Below are 24403 nucleotides of genomic sequence, written 5' to 3'. Positions count from 1 at the left end.
CATCATGGGCTTTCCATCAAGCCAAGTTTCATGATCAAACTATGTCCCTTCTAAAAGTTATGTACAAATTACTACTATTTTGAAAACAGCAAAAATCATGCGTTTTATCAGCATGTGTCTAAGAAAATTAAAATATTGCCTTGCAAAAGCTAAGAAAAGTGTAATTTAAAAAATCTCAATTTTTTTTGGGTCTTGAGGAACATCTGTGGATGTTAAGCATTTCAAAACTCTTAATAGATTGCCCACAAAAATTCAAGAAAAATGCTAACTTTCAGGACACTTTAGTGTCCTCAGGACACTTTAGTGTCCAATTACAGAACTAGTGTTAACCTTGTAGCCTAATTTAGCTTGATTCTAATGCACACACTCATCATTATGAGTGACCTTAGGCACCATCCACCGTAGGTTTAAGTTAATCATGTGTCATTAGTGTGTACTTAGACTAATTAGCTTCTTGTAGCCTAATTTAGCTTGATTCTAATGCACACACTCATCATTATGAGTGACCTTAGGCACCATCCACCGTAGGTTTAAGTTAATCATGTGTCATTAGTGTGTACTTAGTGTGTCATTAGACTAATTAGCTTCTTGTAGGAGGTACCATAAATCTTAACATGGTATCATAGCCAACTTGTTCCGAGCTTCTCTAACCCTCCATTGCATTAATCTCCACTTAAATTAGCACTAATATCTCATTAGCCTCATTAATCCTTCCTTATCTCCTTCTCATCTCTTGTGGCTAGACTTTGGAGAGAGTGGATTTCTCACTACCCTCTTCACCATTACCCAAGACAATTTAGGTGCTTCATTATTGCACCGTTGCTAACCCTCACCTCAAGGGAATTGAGAGATTTCGCTGCCACAGCAAGCTGTTTTTCACGAAACTGTGCTGCATACGTTTTTGCTCCATTCACATATTGTACTTTGAATTTGGGCAAGCCCCTTTAGGATCTTGTTATTTTAGCAATACCAAAAGGAGTCTACAGCTTGAATTTGGTAGCATATCATCCACTGAGTTGGTCACAGCAAGAAGAAAACTAGTCGACATTTTTAGGGTTGATGAGCTTCTTTCTTGGAGTTTGAGCTGTGTTTTTCTACATAGGCCTTTTCTACCTTCAAGCACAACATCCTCATACAAAATCCCCCTTCAATGTTTTCTATCACAAGCTCAATTTGAGCCTCCATCTTCTTGACCACTTATTAAGACTAATCAAAGTAATTAACATGCAATTAGAGAAAATTAGGTGAAATTGAGGATACAATTGAGTAATTAGGATTGCATTTAGTGTGTTTTCATATCAAAATCACTAATTTTTCATTGGGGCTATCCTCAGGAAGCTCTAAAAGTAAAAAATTAAAATTTGGAAGCACACGCACTACTTGCATTTCATCCTATTTAAAGCATCCACATTTTCCAAGTTGTACAAGAATAGACACTTCCAATTGAAGCATCATAAGCTCATTGGTAAGACCTTCTCATTATGACAACATCAACAAGCATTACCTCGCATGTAGAGAAGTTCAATGGGGGAAGGGTTCCACACATGAGATACAGAGATGAAGTACCTTCTAATGCATAAGAAATTGTGGAAAGTCACTAAGGAAAATGTGCCAGATGAACCAAGTGACGGGTGGGTTGAAAACGATAAGCAAGCATTGTCACTCATTGGTTTACACACCTGCACGAAAGACCTATTTATCACATTGACTCTATGAAACACGCAAAAGATACATGGATACATTGAATCTCGTGTTTGGAGCTATTAAGACAAAGACCCAAAAACTTCACTTAAAGATTGAGTTCTATGGTCTAGAAATGAACTTTAATGAATCTTTGGCTCAATTTGTCAGTAAAATGGAAAGCATCATGACCCAGTTAGATAGCCTAGATGCTAGGATTGGAGATAAAGATGTAGTTGCAATAATCTTAAAAAGCATTCCAAAGGAATACAATGCACTTGTCACAACCTTGAAGAATCTACCAGAGAACATTTCATGGATGTGTCTCCTCTCTTTTGGAGAAGAAGAGAGAATTAAAAAGAAGCAATCCCAGCACTGTTGAGCATACATTGTTTAATAAAAGCAATTTTAAGTGTCACAATTGTGGTAGAAAAGGGCACTTTCAAAATGAATGCAGTTTCAAAAAAGACAAGCCATTTAAGTGTAACTACTGCAAAAAGTTTGGGCACAAAGAAGAAGATTGCAGATTGAAGAAAAGCGAAGGCAACTTTATGGGAACTAGTTCGACCACCACGTACAAAGAGACCCCTAGAGATCAGCTCTTCTAAAGAGCAAGGAGACAAACACCATCACTACCCTAGCCATTGTTGTAAAAGAGGGGTCACCATATGAGTAGACACCCATCTTTTCATTTCATCTTGTTTGTTGTGTATATATCATACTACCCAACCACCTGAGAGTAGCTAGTTAAGCACCCATGGGTGGTAATGATCATTGTAACTCATACCCGACCACCTGAGAGAAGCCAATTGAGCAGCCAGGGGAGGTAAGCATTGTTGTAACTCACATCTGACCACCTTGAGTAGCCCAAAGATATGGCACACCAAGGGGAGGTGTTGAGAAGTGTGGTTCCATAGAGAGCACATGTAGAGGCAAGGAGTGAGTAGAGGAGAATGAAGACCGATGGCAAAATTGGATTAACCCACATGCATGGACCAAGAAAAGCTTACCCATATAAAAGGGGCCATTTTCAAGCAATGGAAGTATGAAGCACTTGCACACATCTCAAGCCTCTTTATGAGTACAAGTCTTAACCTTGTAACCTAATTGTGTTTGAGTCTAATGCATACACTCATCATTATGAGTGCACTTTGGAATTTTCCATCATAGGTTTAAGCTAATCATGTGTCATTAGTGTGTGCTTAGTGTGTCATTAGACTAATTAGCTTCTTGTAGGAGGTACCATAAATCTTAACATACTATCTACATATCTAATGCTATCGATGAGCATGCATTCTCAACACTCTTCCTCATGTACTCCAAGTCTATCTCTAAAGTACTCATACTTCTCTTTACCAAGTAATTTGGTATAGATACCTACAATTTATTCTTCTGTCTTCATATATGTCAAGTCAACCTGAAGTTATCCAATACCTTCTCCTAATGAAATGATAGTGGACCTCTATGTATTTGGCCCCATACTTTGCCAACATATCCAAGCAGTATTGCCTTGCGCTAACCATATACCATGTGATGCCTTGATAACCTCAATATGCCAAGAAAGAATTTCATCTCTCCCAAATCTTTCATGTCAAATTAGCTACTCAATGATGCCTTCACATCGACAATGTCATTCCTACAATCACCTATGACTATCAAGTCATCCACATAAATCACGATCATCACCAAACCATTTTGTGTCTTCTTCACATATAGTGAAAAATCTAAACTTCTCACATGAAATCCAATGCTAATGAGATACCTACTAATCCTATCACTCCATGCACATGGTTCTTGCTTTAGCCCATATAATGCCTTCTTCAATCTACATAGATGTGTGGAAAAATCTAGGTGTACATAATCCTGTGGTGGTTGTTCCATAAACCTCTTCTTGCAACAACTCTCCATTTAAGAAAGCATTCTTGATATCCATTTGGTTCAATTTCAACCTTTAGATACAGCCAATGAAGTCACTAATCTTAGGTTAGGCCATCTTAGCCCTGCACTAAAACGTCTCGTCATAATTAAGTCCATGAGTTTGTGCATAACCTTTGGCGGACCAGCCTTGCCTTATATCTTTTTCCACAAATCCATCCAACTAACATTTGACCTTATAAGCCCATTTATAGCCAATCACATTCTTGCCATTTGGTAACTCAACCAAATCGCATGTGTTATTATGTACCAATGCATCCATCTCTTCATCCATAGCTTTGTCTCAAGCTTCTTTGCCAATAGCCTCATCAAAACAAGTAAGTTCCACATGCTTCACCATAGATGTCATATATGCATAATGCATCATATCCTCTATATGTCAATCTTTATAGTAGATATCCCACCCTTTCTGACCTCCTTAATGGTTGTGGATCACTATAAGCTTCATAAGCTCTAGCATGTGACGATACATACCTATCATGCTTTACACCTAGATTCATAATCACAAGCATTCCCTACTCGTCATCAAGACTCTCCAAACTAGATGATTCATAACCTGCATTTCCAATGCTAATGCCTTCAACCTTCTTACCTTTGTCCATTTCACTACACTTAGTGCTTACATCATGTCTCAATGTCCTTGACCATGGACTTAGTGATCGAGGCTCGTTTTCTTTCATATGGAGGAATACCCTTCTACATAGATGTTGACTCGAAATTATATACGGCAGGCCAAATTTTACCTGAGATTTTACCTATCGATATCGGTAACGAAAAGATGCCACTTAAGGATTTAGAGAGATTTAGCCTCAAATTATGGATAATTCAGTTGTGGTTAGTTTGATATGTGGTCGTGTATCGAAGCAATTCCCCCCATCTTGGGGGTCTAGGATAGATTTCTCGTAAGTGTAAGCATTTCAACTCAATTTTTTCGTTGGTCATGGCCTCCTATGCACTATCTTTCAGTTCCAGAGAGGGTTGTGTACTAGGTATCTTTGATGGCTGTGTGCTAGGTAGCTTTAATTTCATAAGAATTCCTGATCAGAAGGATCATGCAAGAAGGCAGTAGCTCCCAGCCCATAATATGTGAATCCAGCTTTGCACTTTTCTTCTCACCCGCAATCTTGTCACATGGCACTTTACTTAGTTGCAAATAAGAATCCGACATGAAAGGTGCTATGAAAAACATGTAACCGACCTAATTATGTGAAATGGATAAATCGATCTGGTTAGGGCATTCTTTAGAACTTACTTTAGGAAGAATCATCTCCAGGACTGCGGTTGTGGTTTCTTCTTTCTTATATCCATAACCTTTTTCCTTGGTAAAGCTAGCACCCGTTTCTAGATAGGATGTTTGAGTCCAAGTCCGATGTGTAATTTCAGTTTGTATTTGAAGCGAAATATATATATATATGTATTTGGCTTCTCTTGTAAAAGGATCAATAATAATCTCTTTTTTTGTAATGCGAGATTTTTATTTGTACCAAGCAGTGTCCTTACGGATGAGAGCGATGAGAGCTGGAAGTAAGACTCGATCACGAGACCTCACCAGCAGTGCAGTAGAGCAATCAATAATAATCTTGCAATTCTCAAGATAGAGACCCGTGTGGTTTTGTGTGTAGAGTAGGAGCACATTAGCTTGCATATTTTCCTAAGTAAGCTGGGTTAAAGCAGGATCCGATGAATTTGAGCCTATTTGAGTTAACCTTATCAAGGTCTAGCACAAAACAAAGAAAGAACCATGCATTCGTGTCGTGCATGCAACAACAAGGCGCCCATCGGCAAGGTCCAGGCGGGTCTAGAACGTGGTTTTTTTGTTTTTTGTTTTTTAGGTTTTGATATGATAAACCTTGTTATAAGGTTAATAAAAGTCTTAATTAACCCCTTAATCATCATTGTAGTCATGATTCTCCAGTCGGTGACCTCTGAAGGCTAGTCGTGGAATCACTCTTCTTACTTCTCGCCCTATATTCAAGAAGGGAGAATTATGTTTATGGCATCATGTTTCTGCTCCAAATAATTTGAGGATGACATCAACTCCTCCTCATAAATTTCTTTGTGGTTAGCATTCTAAAGCATCCAAAGCAACTGTAACTTCTTAACATTATTTGTTATACTTAATGGTGGTGGCCTAGATATATGTAGGCTTAAGTCGTTTTGTATGCCCCTAGCTAACCAGGTGGCAATGCAACGAATAGACAATTTGTAATTCTTAAGTCATAAAACCTCTTGGCTCGGCGGGTGGGTTTGTTAGATATTGCTAAAGTATAGTGCAAACCTTAGAGATAAATGGTAGATATCCAAATAAATTCTATTTTTTGGTTTAGAGCAAATAATATTGACTTCTCTTGTTATTGTTAAAGGGTCTATATATTGCACATGCCTTGCTTCAATATTAATATAAGTTTCTCATGCTTGATTTTCTTGCAACTCCCAACATGTAGACCCCTTCGGATTTTTTGTGTTGAGGAGGAGTAGATTAGCTTCCGTATTTCCCTAACAAGTCCAAACTCCACACCACCAGAGTGGAAGAAAGCTTAAGCAAGTAGACTAAAAGTGCTGGGAAGATGACACCTCATGAAGGACAGCCAACTTAAAAAGGAACCACTTATAATGTTGTTTCGTGGAATTCAAGTAGACATTCGACACAATGGCCAAGGATATATAGTTTGTGGGCGAGGAGGAAATATGTTGATGTTCCCATAGAATACAAGGCAACAATAGCAAGATCATATCCATCTTCACATATGTTAGTCATGTCCAACATCCCCCAGACCTTGGAGCAAAATTTGCATTTAACCATCATGTGCACTCTCTCGAGTGTGACATGGACATGCTTCCACCCATTGGCCAACTCAGATGTTAAGTACACGGCCGGAATTATGTGTTTCGAAGGGCTACTTTGCCATGTCCTTGTAAAATCTCAACACCCAATGAGCAACCCAATGTGGACACAATTATTGGATTATTATGTGAACACACCTAGTTGGACATTATCATTAGCGTTGGCAGAGTTGATAACCAACATTAGCACTATAAATAGGAGTCTAGGCTTTGGCCATATTTATTCATTGATCATTATTGAGTCATTGAGAGCTCGAGAGCAATACTACCATTGAGTATCTCTATTCAACATTGTTAGTAATACATGGTCGATTAGGTCATCTCTATGTATTGTGTATTGAACATTAAGAAGCAGCAGTGTGAACATGGGCTTAAATCTTTGATTAGGTGCATATTGCAATCAATCAATCAATCCATAAATGCGCTTTTGCAAGCACCCATGTTACATTGCTATCAAACGTCAAGTTTTTTACGACAAAAATGTTGTAATTTTTTTCTCATAAGCGCATGGAGATCCATCATGAAGAACCCCATCATCATCTACGTTTTCACTCACGGTTGCATTTTTTTCATCAAGGTTGTAAATGCAAATTTTGTACCAAATATCTCATGTGTGCAAGGGGCGATCAACCAAAGGGCAAGGAGGAGAACCAAACACACCAAGTAATGGGCGGATAGAGACTTACAGCAGCCCTCATCCCTTCTCCCCTTTTGCGAAACGTTTTTGTGTTAAGGACATCTCACAATCCCCCCCCTCCCCCATTTGCGTGGACTATATTAAGAGGTTTTAGCCTTAAGAGAGGGTTCGTGCGCTGTGGTCTTTTGCTCATACAGTCAGCAAACGATCTCAGAATTGAGATCCGACTGAATTGCCCTACAAGATGACATCCAAGATGGCCCCTTCTCAAAAACGTCAGAATATTACCTTGGGAGGAGCGCGCAACAACGAGATTAGGGAAGATGCTCTCGATGCGGCTCCAACCCTCCCTTTACAAGCTTCTCAAGGAAATGGTGGCCAGATTAGCATGGTTATCTTTTAAAGAAGAGTTTTATATATATATATATATATATATTAGTGTTAATAAATGTGTATCTTTTTCTTTTAAAATAATGACATAAATTTGTATGAAGTTACGAATTGTGTGATGTTGTGTTCAATAAATTGCATTGAAATTGTTATCGTTAAAGCGTGCAAGTTTTTCCTGGCTTCGACGCTAACTATGTTCCGTGCTTGTGTAGCCGGGCAGCGTCATTAGAGCAAAGCCCAAGAATGGCCCAAGGTATCCCTCATACCATTGGGAGAATAAGGTTCGCCGATTGAGGCCAGAGATTATAATGCTGCCTAGTTGTGAGGGCCCAAGCTAGTGCGGTGAATAAGCCCACCCTAGTATGCAGACATCCCAGACGGGAGGATCGAGCGATGAAGCCTGAGAGGACGACAGGCCGCCTTGAGTCCTTGCCAGTGGGACGGACGATGAGGTGTATGGTCCCGTAGGGTTTTGCCCAGCATGTAGAGGCTGGAAGACCGAATTCTAGATCATCGACACCATAAAGGAAAAGAATAAGAGAGCCGATTTAGCTTGTATGAAATTGATTCTCATGTATAAACTTTTTTATAAATCTTGTCTTTTGCATTATTGTAATGTGGAAAAAGGTTGTTTTAACAAACCTTATGAAAAGGACCTTAATTAAGAAATATGTTTATTTATGTCAAACAATGTGGTAGGATTAATTAGAAAACAAATTAACGCGTGATTAGGGTGGAAAGTGGAAGGATGGAATGTCCCGACGGCACCATCCTACGGATGGGTGGACCCGATTAGTCGGGTAGCTTTCCAATAGAATAAGTGAAAGCCCTGTGCTAGATAAATAGGTTCTTGGGCAACTCTATTCTAGAAGACTAGGCCAGCAGACTATGCCTTGCATGGATGAGGAAAAAAGCGTTGCCTCTGAAAATCAAGTCTAGTAGTTGCCCAATTTATGATCAATTACCCTATGGATGATTTGATGTTTAGAAGACCACGCTCCCCCTGCGGGATAGAACTAGGTCTTACTTATAAATCGTATCCTTGAATCTCTGCATGGTCAAGGTGTCGATGAGTAGGAAATTTTCTCCAAGATAAGACTTAGTGGACTATCTTAAGTGTTTCCCCTATTTTTGGAAGGGGGGGAACCTTACACTTGTATACTTTCCTATCTTGTGCACACCCAATGAATACACACTTTTCTGCCTTTGGATTCAAATGCCTTTTCTTAGTAGGCATATGTACATAAGCCACACAACCAAAAACTTTCAAGTGCCTAATGTTAGGTCTATAGCTAATTACCCTTATCTTTCATGTACTCTCATGAATAGCTATTGTAAGTGTCTTGTTCACAATAAGAACACTACTGTTGCACATGTTTTTGCCCAATAATAATTTGGCATACTCTTCTCATTAAGCATGTCTCATACTGTCACTAATTAATCTGTTTTTTCTCTTAGCAACTCCATTTTGTTGAGGTGTGTACCTACATGTAGGTTGCCCTTGTATCCCATGATCTCTCAAGAAATCATCAAATGCAAATGGGATGAAATCACCTCTATCCTCAAACATCTGATTCATTGTCCATATTTCTTCTCAACACATGAACTCTTTGGACTTTCCAAATGCTTCACCTTTTTCCTTCTCTAGAAGTACATCCATGCCATTCTACTATAGTTATCAATAAATGTGACATAATACATGCAATAATTTATAGATGGGGTGTGTGTTGGACCCCAAATATCACTATGAATGATTTCCAAAGGCCTCTTGCTCATTTGATCATCCTTGCTCATTTGAGCTCTTCAAATTTTCGTTGAATGCCAATGTAACATGGGTGCTTGCAGAAGTGTCTTTATGGATTGATTGATTGCGACAAGTGTCTAATCAAAGGCTTAAACCCATGTTCAAACTTCTGCTTCTTCATGCTCATTACACAGTCGAGATAATCATGTATTACTAACATGAAATGTATAAATGCTGAATAGAGATGCTCAATGGTAGCACTGTTCTTGAGCTCTCAATGGCTCAATGATGATCGATGGATAAATATGGCAAAATCCTAGACTCCTATTTATATTGTCCAATGTCGGTGAGTTGGTTACTAACTCTACCAACCCTAATAATGTCCAACTAGGTGTGTGCACACAATAACCCAACAGCTGTATCCAGAGTGGGCTGGTCATTGGGCGTTGGGATGATATTACAAAGATCTGGCACAATAGCCTTACAAAAACACAAATCCGGCCATGTACTCGACCTCTGAGTCGACCAATGGGTAGAAACATGTCCGCGTCACACTCGGGAGAGTGCACTTGACATCCCCTTCTGCCTAACTTGGAACACGGTTGCAACTGATTCTCCACCAGCCCACCTTGGTATATAGACCTTTTGGTGAACTCGCCCTCTAATCCACATATGAGTCCGAACTCGGAGACTGCACTTGACATCCCCTTGTGCCTAACTTGGAACACGGTTGCAACTGATTCTCCACAACCTCACCTTGGTACAGATCTTTTGGTGAACTCGTGCTCTAATCCAGACATTGGTCCGAACTCCAATAGCATGGCTATTGGACCTGTTGTCTCCAAAGATGTCTCTGCCACTACCTCTTCCAGAATTGCGGGCATTGGAACTCACTTATATGCCTTTGGATGCTTAGCTACCATGGTAGACATCATTGGGGAATTGCTCATCTCATCGTCAATGGATTTTGACAAAGATTTGAAGTTCAGTTATTATTGACTCCTCTTTCTACTCCGAAACGGAAAAGGACTTTGGGATGGGTTGTTCTCCATTTGTTTGGATTACCTCAAGCTTGGAAGTGTCTGCTCCTTGGGCTCACCGTCCAATACTTGGGGACGTTGCCATCGATACCACTTCCTCTCTTGAAAGCTTTCCGGCATCCTCGGACACTCTCACCTCTTGAGCTTCATCTATGGATGGTCTCTTGTCGGCAAGTTGCCAACTGGCTCTCCAATTGTTGGCTAAACTCCTCATTTCTCTCTATCTTATATGTTGTCAGGTTCTTGTATAGATTGAGGTTGATGGACCATCCTTTCTCCCAAGAAACCAAAGAGAGCTCTCTGACATTTGCTGAAATTCCATGTTGTGTTTGTGCAACAAATGCACTTGAAAAAAACAAACCAAGCTTTATGGTCAAGGCTTGAGTAAAGGTTTCATCTTTGTGCGATGGATGAAGGGTGGGTGTAGCCAATTGGCTTTGGCATTGAAGCAAGTTACATATACCGAGGTTTGTAAAATGTTGCCTTGTAGGCCCCTTATGTTATGTTTTGTTGTGTTGTATATGGTTGTTGATTGTGTGTTGTTTGCAGCTTGCATAGGCCTGGGTTTTTTTTTCGTAACTTTGCCTTTATGCTCTCCCCGATTTGGTCTTTGAGTGCCGACCACTAGAACCTCCCCCCCCCCCCCCCCCCCCCCCGCGCGCGCGCGCGGCTATGCCATCTTCCACTCTTGTTTGGCAGCATTTGAAGCACCAACAAGCTGCCTAGCTTGCTTGCTCTATCCACCCATTACTTGGTGTGTTTGGTCCTCCTTGTCCTTTGGTTGATCTCCCCTTGCACACGAGATATATGGTACAAAACTTGCAAAATACAACCTTGATGAAAAAAATGCAACCGTGAGTGAAAACGTAGATGATGATGGGATTCTTCGTGATGGATCTCCATGCCCTTATGAGAAAAAAATTACAACCTTTTTGTCGTAAAAAGATTGACGTTCCGATAGCAATGTAACAAGGGTGCTTGCAAAAGTGCATTTATGGATTGATTGATTGATTGATTGCGATATGCACTTAATCAAAGATTTAAACCCATGTTCACACTGTTGCTGCTTCATGTGCAATACACAATACAAAGAGATGACCTAATCTACCATGTATTACTAACAATGTTGAATAGAGATACTCAATGGTAGTATTCCTCTCAAGCTCTCAATGACTCAATAATGATCAATGAATAAATATGGCCAAAGCCTAGACTCCTATTTATAGTGCTAATGTTGGTTATTAACTCTACCGATGTAGGTCATGGAAATGAAGATTATTTGTTTGCAAATGAAGCATGTGATGTGAACTATGGCTTCATGTAGTGCAGGAGATGATACTTGGTACATGGATTGTGGTACATAAAACGATATGACATATCATGGTGAATGGTTTGATAGGAAGTTGTCCACATAAACACAGGCATATGTTTTATTAGAAATAATACACATCATCTCTTTACTCATGTTGGTAGTGTGCCATTGAAGATGCATGATGGAAGAGTGAAGAAAATGTTGGATGTATTTTATGTGCCATCAATCATAAAGAATCTTGCATCTATGAGTCAAATGGTTGAGTAGGGATTGCATGTAAGGTTCAATAAGTATGGTTATGTTGAGGAATTCAAGAATGGATGTAAGCTCATTGTAAAGGGATAATAGGAAGGAATACTATTCATTTTGGATGCAGGTATTTCGGAGTTAAAACTAGCCATGTTATCACATATTCATGGTATTGTGTTGAACATTGATTTGTGGCATAAGAGAATTCAATACATGAATATTCAAAAGCTAAAGTCTATACAAACCAAAGGGATTGTTGTTGTTTGTTTTCCAAGGTTCAAGTATGATGGAAGAAATCATGTATGTGTGATGTATGCCAGTTTGGGAAGTAGGAAGGAAGTAGGTAAGACTTCCATTTCCAAAGGTCTTCATAAGAAATCAGACTTTCACTGACACTCCAGAATAAATTCATGTTATGCCCAAGGTTTGCTTATAACATGCTAAACAAAAATAAACATCTACTGACATCTACACAATTCAATGCCATGCTTCGCCTCCTTTGGTGAATCCTCTGTTGTCCTCTCTCCCCGACAACAAACGAAGCTTAAGCACAAAAGGCCACACCTAGACGTTTGAGACCATACAAGACTCATTAAAGCTTGCAATCCCTAAGATCCTGCACATTTCACATAGATACGACACGGCACAAAAATGAAATGCTAGAGAATTACATCACTTTAGAAGCAATTAAAAAATGCCTGCCACTAGAGTACATGGAGTAATCAAACCACAAAAGTAGATTCTAATGTACAGCAGGACAGCAAATGCAATGACTCCAGATGGATCTTGCCTTGGGCTTTGTGCCATTACGAGATCCCCATGAGCCTTCCAATTTCTTCACATCTCCAGGACCAGCATGGATGACCTGATTTGTTTTCTCAGGCACATCCTCAGCCAGGAGACTTCGCAAAGGTTTATGTGATTTCCTGGATTTGCCGTCTTCCTTAACCTCAGAACTACTGCTCTTCCCATTTTTGGCTTGGATTAGTTCTTCTGTTTGAACTTCATTACTTTCACTCCCTACATCGGAAGTTCCCAGCTCTTGCCAAGCCTCTGGAGAGGGTGCTTTCAAATCCTGTGTTTCACTTGTTCCTGCATATGTCTCCCCTGGCAAATGAGTAGTTTTCTCTTCAGACACTACTACTTGAGCACTAGAGAGATCCAAAACATTCAGTTTCTCTTCCGGATCCATACTAACGTCTGGCATCCTCTTATCCAAAGGTGTAGCTCCCAAGAAGTTTGGTTCTGCGATCAACACCAGGATCACCTTCATGAGATGAAACGACAGGGCACCTTCCGATGAGATGCAGCTACTAAAAGCATACTGGAAGCCCATTGCAAAGCTAGAACATACATAACAGACATGCAATATCAACACTACACAAAAGCTTTTGGATGGAAGTGTACCTTCCTGCCTTCCATCCGAAGTTTGATGCAGCTCATCAGAGATCTCATTCTCACCCACAGAGCACGTTTCTAGACTGTCTGCAGCATCTTCAAATATCTCTATCTCGAGTGAATCAGACTGCCTATGAGCTGAAGCCCTCAACTCGTTCTGCTGTACAAATCCAGTATCTGATCCTCTGATTCCATTCTTATCAACAAAGCTTATCTCTAGAGATTCTCCATCTCTGGTTTCACACGAGTTTTTCACTTGTATATCCTCTTTGGAGTCTGATCCTTTTAATACTTCAAAAGAACCAGTAGCTTCTGCAGTGTTATCTTGCTGAGCATCTTTAATGGATGCTATCCCTCCAGCATCATTCTCTTTTTCCATCTCAAACAAACCAGTATCTTGTAGAGTGCTACCTTGCTGGGTATCTTCCATGCATGTAGTCTCTCGACTTAGTACTTTTGATGTTCGAACTGCTCCTTGAAGTACATCCTCAGATTTTGAGGGAACGTTCTCCATCATGACATTGCAAGGCTTGTGAAGGCTTTGCTCAATTGATTCTCCACTTACATCAGCAGGAGCAATTGCCTCTTTTGAGGTGTCCACTTCATCCACCGAATCAGATAATCCTTCCAACCCGGCAGAACTGACTGCTTGAGGAGAGTCGTCTTCCAAAGTCCCTTGGCAATCTATTGGGTGGCTTGGCTTCCCTTGAATCGTCTCCATAGGTTTTTCATCTGGCTTGTCTTCTCTATTAAATGCATCATCCTTGCTATTTACAACTCCTTCAGACAGCAAAGCATCTTCAGATATAAGTTCAGTTGAACACTCACCACTAACAAGCGTTTCCTCTTCCTCCCCATACTTTGTCAAGCCAGCATCCTCTGAAGCTGATGAGACAGTACTCGGCAGAAAAATCTTTTTCATTGACTTGTTCTCTGCAGAAATATCATCACTCAAGAATGTATGAGGGCTACAACTTGAGGTATCCACTTCATCCACCAAATCAAATTTCCTTTCCGTCCCAACAGAAGTGGCTGCTTGAGGAGAGTCCTCTTCCAGACTCCCTTGGCAATCTATTGGATGGCTTGGCTTCCCTTGTATAAGGGTCTCAATGGGTGTTTCATCTGGCCTGTCTACTCTATCAAATGCATCATTCTTACTACTGGCAACTACTTCAGACAGCAAAGCATCTTTTGATATAAGTTCAGTTGGATTCTCACAAACCTGCGCACCAAAAAGCCTTTTCTCTTCCTCTCTAAATTTTGTCAAACCAGCATCCTCTGAAGCCGATGAGACACTACATAGCACAAGAATCTTTTCCATTGACTCGTTCTCTGCAGAAGTATCGTCACTCAAGCCTGTATGAGGAGGAGGGCTACCACTTGAAACCTCATGGAGTGCCAACCCTCTATCTCCCCTTCCTAATCCTCCTTCCAAAGTATCCGCATTTGCCTTTCTGTTAGGATCATCCACCGTCCCATCATGCAAAGCCTCGCGATTTTCCAATTCAGAAGAAGTGTCCAGCTTGAAGACTCCTGCTGCTACATCTGAAAAGTGAAAAGAAGTATTATCTTAAGACCTTTTTGAAACAACTAAAATGCATTTTCTCATTTAACCAAAGGTGCACCTGTCTCTTCCTTGGGCATGACACTTTCTTTGGGTCCCATCCCTGTGGCTGCATCCAAAGTTTCGTCACCCGCACCAATTTTCTCTAGATCCATGGCAGGGTGGACTATACTTGGCTCATCTAACTTGTTGGTACTGGCACCGTTCTCCTCGACAGAAGCAGGTGGAAAAGCAACCAATGTAACAGAAGCCGGTGGAGAAGTATCAGATGACAACAAGGTTGAAACACATGAAATGCTAGCTATTTCTGGTGTATGACCTGAGAGTCCATCTTGACCTTCCTTAACAGCAGTGGCTGGAAAAGCATATGACGCCGAAACAGAAGCCTGTGGAGAAGCATCAGATGACAGCAAGGCGGAAACAGAGATGCTTGTTTCTTCTGATGTGTGACCTGAGAGTCCATCTTGACCTTCACCAAGTCTGGTCTCGGTTCCAGATTCAATGTGACTCTCACTCACCTGACCATGATTGTCATCACTTTCATGGACTGAAGCAAGAACATCTTTTGGCATAGGAGTGCCTATGTTCAACTGTGCAGCAGAACTTCCTAGATTTCTCTGAGCATGAGCTGCACATAATCCAATAAAATATCGACCCACTTGCTAAAACTTCAATTTTAAAGGGGGAAAAAAAGAATAAACACACTAAGAAAGAAAATAGCATAATGGAATAAACAGCATGAATAATCTAGAGTGTATTCAAAGCACGTGTAAAGTCTCAAGACCTCAAACAGCATGACAGGACCTATTTTAAATGTTGCTAGCTGCAAAAACTTGCTAAAAGCTTCAAGTCAACCTGTAACACACTACTGGAAGAAGTCTTACTGGGTAATACCTTGATCCTAAACACCAAATGGTATGTATACTGCTGCAAATAACTACGTTATGGAAACTTGAAAGCAAGTACACTGGAGTACTTCACCCCCTATAATAGTGTGAAAGGGGGATTATGTCAAAAACCTCATATGGAGGCAAAAAAAGGAATCATAGTTTCAACATAGTGCCATCCCAATAGAGTGATTATAAAGCCTGTAGCAAAAAAGCAAGATAATCATGGTAAATTTATAAGGTGTGAGGGATGGTCTCCATGGCTGTGATGAAAAAAGGAGAGAGAAATGAAATGAAATGAAATGAAATGATATATTAACGTCTTTAGAAGGCCAAAATGACCTATGAGACCAAAAAGGTTACAAAAAGAGAGAGAGAGAGAGAGAGAAGCCAAAGTGGCCTATGAGACTAAAGTACCAATACATCCAAAACTAAAGGAAATTAAATGTCGCGAGTAGAAAATGAAAAGCATAAACTGAAAAACAACTAGCTATAACATGTGGCCAAAGAGGAGCTAGTGGCCTGATACAAATGCTAGAAAAAGGCATATCTGATAAAAGTGTGGAACTGGAAAAATGGTAGGCTATGGAAAGCAACTGAGATAGACTCATCCCATAGTGTCTCACATAGGTCGATCCAGCATAGACAAGCTGAAGCGCCGAGGTCGTGCCAATATCGCTTGTATCCTCTGATAATGTCTCAGCTGGGGCCACAGCCCAGCGAGTCGTGGACGCCGTGCTCTACATAGCTCTCCAGCTCGTCCTCGAGGTGACTGTGTGGGCCCAGTCGACTCGCGGCAGTCAACGGTACGTGGGCTGCTGTTCTGAAGAAGTCAATAAGGGTGCGCTTGCCTATATCTCGAACATGTCCCCCTGTCTGGAACGTAGGATGTGGTCTCGGTGTCTGCGCAACTCGAGGAGAAAAAGGCCAAGGCAACGCTGGTCTGAGTAGTCCATCACTCTAGACAATGGCACAAATCCATCTCGGAAGAGGCAATGAAAGCGCCCTCGGATCTCGTAGTACACTGGGCACCGACATATGTAGTGCTCCTCAGTCCTTGGCTCCAGCTGATAGAGCTGGCAAATCCGATCCTCACGGCAGGGAAGGGAGACGGCTCCATATCGACTGGTCTCCATCCTCACCTGATGTGAAGACGTGCGGATCTGGCCAATAGCACATCTGACACCATGAGAGAGGTGAATGTCCATGTATCTCTGGCGGACAACAAAACCATCAGGGGATAAGTGGAGAAGATGCTCTCAGTGGAAAGCCATCTTCGTCCCTAGTGGCACGGCCGGTGTGATCCATATGCGTGCTATGTGTCGCTGAATGATATCCATCCTGATGATCTTGTTGAGCTCACTCCAGCAAAACTTCAGGAAGGGGGAATCCAAGCTGTACTGTAAAGGTGGAAGGCGGTCCATATGCATACCATGTAGCTGTAACCATGTGCTAGTCTGGGCATACCAACACTCCGTGTCGCCCTGTGAGATGTGAGCTGTCTGGACGACTCTAGTGCGAGTCTAGAGTATCTGTGCCTGGAGAGGCTCCATAGCCTATGTATGAAAGTGACCGTCTAGAAGAGGGCCTCGGCTACAATCGGTGGGGATCCCATCTCTGCCCGGACTATCTCATGTGGTACTGATGATTTACTCCCGATCACGCAGGAGATCATCATCACTAGTGGTCTCTCCATCTGCTCCCACCCATCATAAAACTCCCCTCCACTCAAGGCTCGCAGCTCTGTTATAGATCCACTCCTCCGCCTGTGATAGAGACTCAGAGACTCAGCCACCGGATGGGAGTGTCATACAAAAGCACTTGTGTAACCAACGTGTCAAATAACTAGAGCTTCGTCCCAGGCTCATGAAGCTGGATGTGTGCACACTGGCTCTCCAGGGCTCCGAGTGTAGCATATCCTCTAGTCAATCTGTCCTCCACCACCCTCCTCATGGTAAAGCGCAGTCTAGCAAAAGTGACCCCCAAGTAGACATATCTCCTAACTCTCTGTATTGTCTCCCCACCATAGGTGAACTAAGAAAACCGGTTGGCCCACTGTTGAGAGGTGTTAAACACCATTACCTTGGTCTTCCCAAGGTTCACTGTAAGGTCCCTATCCTGGCAGAAGGTCCGTAATGCATCTAGGTGTCTCTGCAACCCCTCTGGTGTATTTGAGATAAGCACAATGTCGTCGGCATAGAGCAACAGAGGGATCAACATTCCTCCGAAGCCAGCTCTAGGGCTCCTAATCTATCAATGTAGTCGGAGATCTCATCGGGCAACCATGCTTCACCCCAATAGTGCTGGTGATCTCCTCTGACATCCCTCACGCAGCCTGGGCCTTGCCTCTGACTGACTCATACAATGCTAAGACTCCCCATCTCATCTCAACGAGCACCCCCATGTCCTGTAGCCTCTGCATCGGCCTCCCTTGTGGTACTGTGTCAAATGCCTTGTGGAAATCCACAAAGCAACAATATACTCTCCTCCCATGAGCTTTTCCCTCCTCGATGATGGCCCGAAGCGTGAAGATGTGATCCTGGGTAGAGTATCCCCTACTGAACCCCGCATGTCCATGTGCCCGATGCTGATGTGTCTCTGCCCATTTGCTCAACTCATGCTCTAGTACCGATCCATAGAGCTTGGCTAGCACATGGCCAACCATGATGGTCCTATAGTTACTTGGAACCGTAGGATCACACGCTTTCAAGATCGGTACTATAGTATTCGCTGACCAACTGGCAGGGAAACCTTCGCAAAGGGACCAATTGAATAGGTGGGCTAAGAGTGGCACGAGCACATCCCTCGCATGCGAAAGGTGCTCTACCACTAATCCATCATGATCCTGGGCTCGGCCATTCTGCAACCTATCAATGGCATCGCGGATCATGCCAATGGAGAAGAAGGTGGAGGAGGTGAGTCGGCTCTTTGGTGGTCGGGGGAGACTGTCAAGGTATTTGGTAGAGCAAGGTATGTCTGGGTATTTGGTAGAGCGAGGTAGCATAAGCATGCCATGTCTCCGGTGATGTAATAGGTGTCTCGAAAACTCGCCATGTCTCCTTGCTGTCCTGTCCCAAGAAAAGATGGTACAACTCATGTTCCAACTTCGCCAGGTAGGCTCGCTTCTTCCTCCGCACGAGGCGGCAAAAGATCACGCACGCCTGGGATGTGTACAGATCCCCTGTGCTTCCTCTCGGATGAGGCAAGCACAGGTTTCCTAGCATTCATCATCATACCAGCCTTTCTGTGAGATTGTAAAAGACCTAATGTCCAATATGAGAGATAATGGTCCCAGCAAGTAGTCCACTATACTCGCACCGGGTCTATCTGTCGTGGAGCGCACTCTCAGCTCCTGAACTTGGCCATCAAACGAACCTGTAATCAACGGATTGGCCATACTCAATGAAACCGAGCGATCCGATACAATCTACTAGAGCTATACACATGTAACACATGGATCATGTTGGTCATGTCCACTCCCGGCTAGTTTAGGTGTGAACCCAACTTACTCACGGGCACTTTTTCCCTGTGACTGGACACAAGTTTTTTCCCGTGTGAACACACTTATGTGTGTTGGGCACTTAGTCCTAGGCCTTTTAGTACCCACTTGTACTTTTATTTTATGTCATTATTGAGTACATCTTTTCCAGCACTCTCACGTTTCTCTGTGCTTGCCCGCCGCCGGTCAAATCTGTGCTGCGCGACGCCGTCGCCGACAGATCTGCCTTCGCCGCACTGTGCGCCGCCGCCTGCCTTAGAGCAGTCGCCAGTCAAATCCGCGTCCGCCCTGTACCATCGCCGACTATCAAATCTGCGCCGCCCTCGTTGCCCAGCGCCGCCCGTCACCTTGTACTGTGCCACCTGCGCCAGATGTGATAGATCTGCACCGCGCCGCCGCCTGCGCCGCCTTGCGCCTCAGATCAGTGCGCCCTGCGCCGCCGCTGCTTGCATCTCATACGCCTCAAATCTGCGCCGCCCTGCCTAGCTACCCTCCGTACAGATCTGCACCACTCCTGCAAATGTACCTGCACACTAGAAAATTTGAGGTATTTGAAAATTTTCAAAAAAACAAATTTTTGACCTAAAATTGCACAAATTGCCTGTTGAAATTTGGGGCTTTTCACAATTAAGCCTGCAATTGCGACATTGGCACACATTGGCATTGATTTCAGCAGATTTGGTGCATAATTGTTGGACAGATGGTTGAGCACGATCTGCAAGTGAGGTTTAATCCTCAAGGATGTTTTATGGAAGACTTCAAAAATAAGTGTCGCTTGGTTGCAAAGGGTAACAGAAATGGCAGGATGTTTACTTTGGATGTGAACATGCCTGAGATAAAGACAGCCATGTTTGCACATGGAATAGGTGTCATTGCAGATATTGACATATTCCACAAGCGCATTGGTCATGTGAATGTACGACGACTGAAGTTTATGCAAGCCCAAAATATTGTTGTAGGTTTGCCAAAGTTTAAGGTTGACGGTATGCATAAATTGTATAGATAAAGCTACAAGTTGCTCCCCTTGGGATAGAGCAAACCAAGATCCAAGGTACCCTGAAGATAACGAAAAATGTGTTTGACTACTTGCCAATGCTTTGTGCCTGGGCTATGCATAAATTTGCTCAACAAAGACACCCCAAAAGATATGCCAGGCCTCGTGTTACACAAATAAAGAGGCATCCCACTGCCTGGCTGTAAATGCCGGCCTCAAAAGGCTCAACAATATCGTGTATAATAAGCCATACACTTCTACTGGAGTAGAAATTGCCTTACATTCTCCCATGTGAAATTTTTTTAGCAAACTTTTTAAGTACTTATTTGCTTCATAACAATGCCATCATCTCTATGCATAAACTATATGCCCAGATAGTAGTGTTACGTCCCCAAATCTGACATATCAAATTCAGCTTTCAAATCAGCCTTGAAATCTGAAATTTGTTCTTTGCTAGTCCGCATGTCATCTACATACAAGATGACTATGAGAATATCAGCACCAATTTTCTTCACATACAATGTGCTTTCAATTGGACTATTCACATAACCCTGGCTGGTTAGATGAGCATGTATTTTTTCATACCAAGCTCTAGGAGCTTGCTTTAACCCATACAATGCTTTGTGTAACCTACATACTTTATGTTCCTCGCCAGGAACTACAAAACCAATGGGCTGATTTACATATACTTCCTCCTATAAATCCCCATTCAAGAATGTAGTTTTGATGTCCAACTGATGCACTTTCCATCTTTTATGTGCACCCAATGCAATCATTTATCGGATTGTAGTCATCCTCGAAGTAGGAGCAAAAGTCTCCTCATAATCTATTCCCTTTTTCTGAGAATAGCCTTTAGCCCCACAAGTATTGCTTTGTACTTGTCAACGGTACCATCAGACTTCCTTTTGACTTTGTACACCCATAGTAACCTGGACCGGCAGAAACGGTCGGTTCGGACCGGGTTGGAAACGGAGTTTCCGAGTTTCCGCGAGGTCGGAAACGGCAAGAAACGGAGTTTCTTTTGAATTTATTTTAGACATGTAAAAAACATGCATAGAGACATCCTATTAAATAAACTTATGTCAAGAGATGCAAAAAACATGCATAGAGACCTCAAACAAGACACATCAAAGACTCAAGTGGACATTAGAATCATAACACTTAACAAAATGTAGATAATGGACATGTATGATGTCGCGGCAAATTCATGTGAACCATAAAAAACTAAAGGCTGAAGGCCGAAGCATACATAGCAAGCTGCAAATTGTGATCATAATACATCATACATATCAGCAATGATCATCAAACTTGGGAGTCAGAGGTTCAAAAACTACAAAATAACCGACATGCCGGCTGTCCATAATCCCTAAGGATAAGAAAAACTAAACAAAAAACATGGAACATCAGTGAATCAGTGATCACTGCTGAGGCTCATCTGAAGCACCCGAGGAGTCTGAATCCTCCTGAGAGTCCTCATGGCTCTCGCGTGTGTCCTCACTGCAAGAAGATGAGTCCTCTCCAGTAGCCTCCTCTCTAGCAGCACTAGTACTAGCTGCAGCCGGCCTCCCTCTCCTACGACGACCACCACGTGTGTCGTGAACTGGTGTTGTGGCCTCCTCGTAAAGCAAAGTGTAAAGATCTCAGTCCTCTTGTAGAATTGTGGGAATATCCCGCACCTTCTCAATGTCAATCTTGTCGACATTCACTTGCATTGGCTCAGGACCCATAGCTGCCCGCTCAAGAAGCTTCAAGTTACAATTGCAGAAAACAAGACGCTCAAGTTGGGCTGTAGTCAACTTGTTCCTCCTCTTCGTATGGTAGAGCGCCCATGTGCTCCAATTCCTCTCACAAGTTCCAGAGCTGCAATCTTGTGAGAGGACTCGAATGGCAAGACATCTCTGTTCAAAGAGCAGATTTAGGATTAGTACATTATACAAATAAGGTGTCGCCGTTAAAGCTTAAGCAGAGGGGCTTCTTACTCACCAACGTAGGCACACCATGTCCATATTTCTCCCACCATGAGACCGGCTGAAGCTGCGTTTCTCGAAGTTTTGCAGTAGGTCTTGTGAAGTAGCCAGTGTTGTTGCGGAAAGCAAGGAGATCATCCTCTAAGCATCGCAACATCTGCAAATTACCACCACACCATTTCTCCACATAGGTTTGGAAGTCATCGTTTAGCTCCTCACACTCAAGCTGATCCTCGCTACGCCATAGAGGATGCAACACATGAGCCACAGCATGGATTGGTCTATGAAACCAAACCCAACGGTTTTGCCAAATCTGCTTGATCTCCGCGATTCTACAAGTTACAAGTAACAAACAAAACCAAAGAGACTGAGTCATGAGCGAAGAAGTACGTACCTCTCTACAGATAGGTAGGCATTGTTGTCTAGTGCCTTCCCGATCCTATCCATGTACTCATAAATGAGGCCTAGTGTACTCCCCTCCATGTCCGTGATGCACAAGACCGTGTAGATGAGATTTAAGGTCTTCACTAATGCCTCTGCCTCTTCCCACCATGCTTCATTGAGGATCTTGCGTCTAAAATCCACAAACTTTGGGGTCATACTCTTACCCGACTGGATCCATGCATCACAACTAATAGTGCGAATCAGATTTGGCCGCACACGAAGAAGCCGCTCAAGCACTATGAACATGTATGCAAACCTCGTAGTGGATGGCTTGAGAAGCTCCAAGGTACTATTAGCCCTGTACATGCTCAAAACCTTTGGTCTTTGTGTCACAAATTTGACAATGCTCCTCGCGGTGGCAAAGATTTCGTTGACCCAAAAAAATTCTCCCCAAATCCTCAATCAATAAATCAAGACTATGGGAGGCACAAGGGGTCCACACAATTGTTGGGAATGCATCCTCCAACATACTCCCCATGGAGACACAATTGCTTCCATTATCCGTAATAACCTGCACAACATTTTGTGGGCCAATCTCCTCAATCACCTTCTTGATGTGTGTCCAAATAAAGAGACCTGTAACGGTGAGACCCGCAGTCGATGCATCAATGGCCTTGTAAAACATGGTGCCTTTGCAAGAGGAGATAAGCACATTATACACATTCCTCTTGCGTACATCTGACCATCCATCACATAAGATAGTGCAGCCATATTTCTTCCATGTTTCTTTCAAAAACTCAAGCTGGCCTTCTACGTTGAGTTTCTCCTTCTTTAATTCTCGTGTGCGGATTGTCTCAGCCGAGGGACCCTCCCACTCACAGCCAATGCGGCTAACGGCCCGCATGGTCTTCTTCCATTGTATGATGCGAGCCACATTGAAAGAGATAGCACACCGTATAAACAAGCGCGTGACCTCCCTTGTTGCCTCCTTCATGGCTTGCTTTTGCAAGCCTGCTGTAATGCTTGCTCTTTGCAATGAACCCTTTGCAGGCACTTCCACACTAGGTAAAGGTGTCCTCTTTGCACTAGGGCCCTCACCCACACTCGAAGATACATCTGTCTGGCTCTCAACTCTAGTCCTCTTTGAAGAGGCCACTTGGCTCGAGGATGCTTCACCTGTTGCATGTGCTGCCATATGTTGCTCACCAACATCCAAACCAAGGCGTTGCTTTCTCCAACCCTCAAGTGATGCCAATACATCGGGCGGCACATTTTGACATAAAGCGACATCTCTGCCTGGGACATGCCCCAAATGGTCTTTTACCCGGGTCACTGAACCTGTTTTTTCATATCCACAAAAATTACATTTCCACTTGCGGGAACCCCCACCTCCAACATATCCATCCCCTTTTGTTGCATACTGCCAATAGGGATCTGTAGGCATAGTGAGACTTGAAGTTGAAAGCACTTACCCTCGAGAACACTTGCCCTTGGAGGCTTGGAAGTTGGGCTTGAGCCTTGGCCCTTGAAGCCTTGAAGAATGGGCTGCCCGGCAGCCACCTGTGAGATTGGAGAGCAGGCTGCCTGCAGAGTACAGGCCTTGGGGCCTTGTGGGGGGCACTGGGGGCAAAGGCTTGAGCCTTAGGGCCTTGGCCTTGAGCCTTGGCCCTTTGTGGTGAATAGCCGCAAGGTTCGAAGAAGCGCAGCGCCGCAGGAAAGGAGAGCGAAATGGAAAAAACGCACGCGCCCCCCCCCCCCCCCCCCCGTTAAACCTGAAAAAAAAAATGCACGGAAACGGCGTTTCCGCCGGCCTGCCGTTTCCAGAAACGCCCGAACCGTTTCCAAAGGGCGGAAACGCCGTTTCGTGCTACTATGTGTA

General features: G+C 42.9%; 2 protein-coding genes across 7 annotated transcripts in view; both read right to left on the bottom strand.

The window, feature by feature from the left end:
• Nucleotides 1–12478: 12478 nt before the first annotated feature.
• LOC147616826 (uncharacterized) overlaps nt 12479–24403 on the bottom strand; it is a 50448-nt gene continuing 38523 nt past the window's right edge. For all 6 annotated transcript variants that reach the window (XM_086777883.1, XM_086777886.1, XM_086777884.1 and 3 more), the window contains 3 exons: nt 14855–15421; nt 13239–14774; nt 12479–13076 (listed from right to left, as the gene is read on the bottom strand). In XM_086777883.1, coding sequence (XP_086634009.1) covers nt 12574–13076; nt 13239–14774; nt 14855–15421 — 2606 coding nt within the window. In that variant the 3' untranslated portion in view covers nt 12479–12573. The remainder of the gene's footprint in view (nt 13077–13238; nt 14775–14854; nt 15422–24403) is intronic.
• Nucleotides 21992–23020, bottom strand: LOC147616827 (uncharacterized). Its single transcript, XM_086777887.1, has 2 exons — nt 22535–23020; nt 21992–22472 (listed from the first exon to the last, which is right to left on the bottom strand). The coding sequence occupies exons 1-2, from the start codon at nt 22888–22890 to the stop codon at nt 22103–22105; spliced, it is 726 nt and encodes a 241-aa protein (XP_086634013.1). The 5' UTR covers nt 22891–23020; the 3' UTR covers nt 21992–22102.

Source organism: Cibotium barometz, chromosome 38 (genome assembly GCF_041138505.1).
Source record: "Cibotium barometz isolate CiBa-2024 chromosome 38, ASM4113850v1, whole genome shotgun sequence".
Classification (NCBI taxonomy): domain Eukaryota; kingdom Viridiplantae; phylum Streptophyta; class Polypodiopsida; order Cyatheales; family Cibotiaceae; genus Cibotium; species Cibotium barometz.
Note: the sequence above shows the minus strand (reverse complement) of the source record. Positions and strands in the feature narration are given on the sequence as shown.

Coding starts and splice junctions, on each gene's coding strand:
- LOC147616827 (XM_086777887.1), bottom strand. CDS start 22,890: ATGTACAGGGCTAATAGTACCTTGGAGCTTCTCAAGCCATCCACTACG. Junction 22,473..22,534: donor GCCTACCTATCTGTAGAGAG/GTACGTACTTCT, acceptor TGTAACTTGTAG/AATCGCGGAGATCAAGCAGA.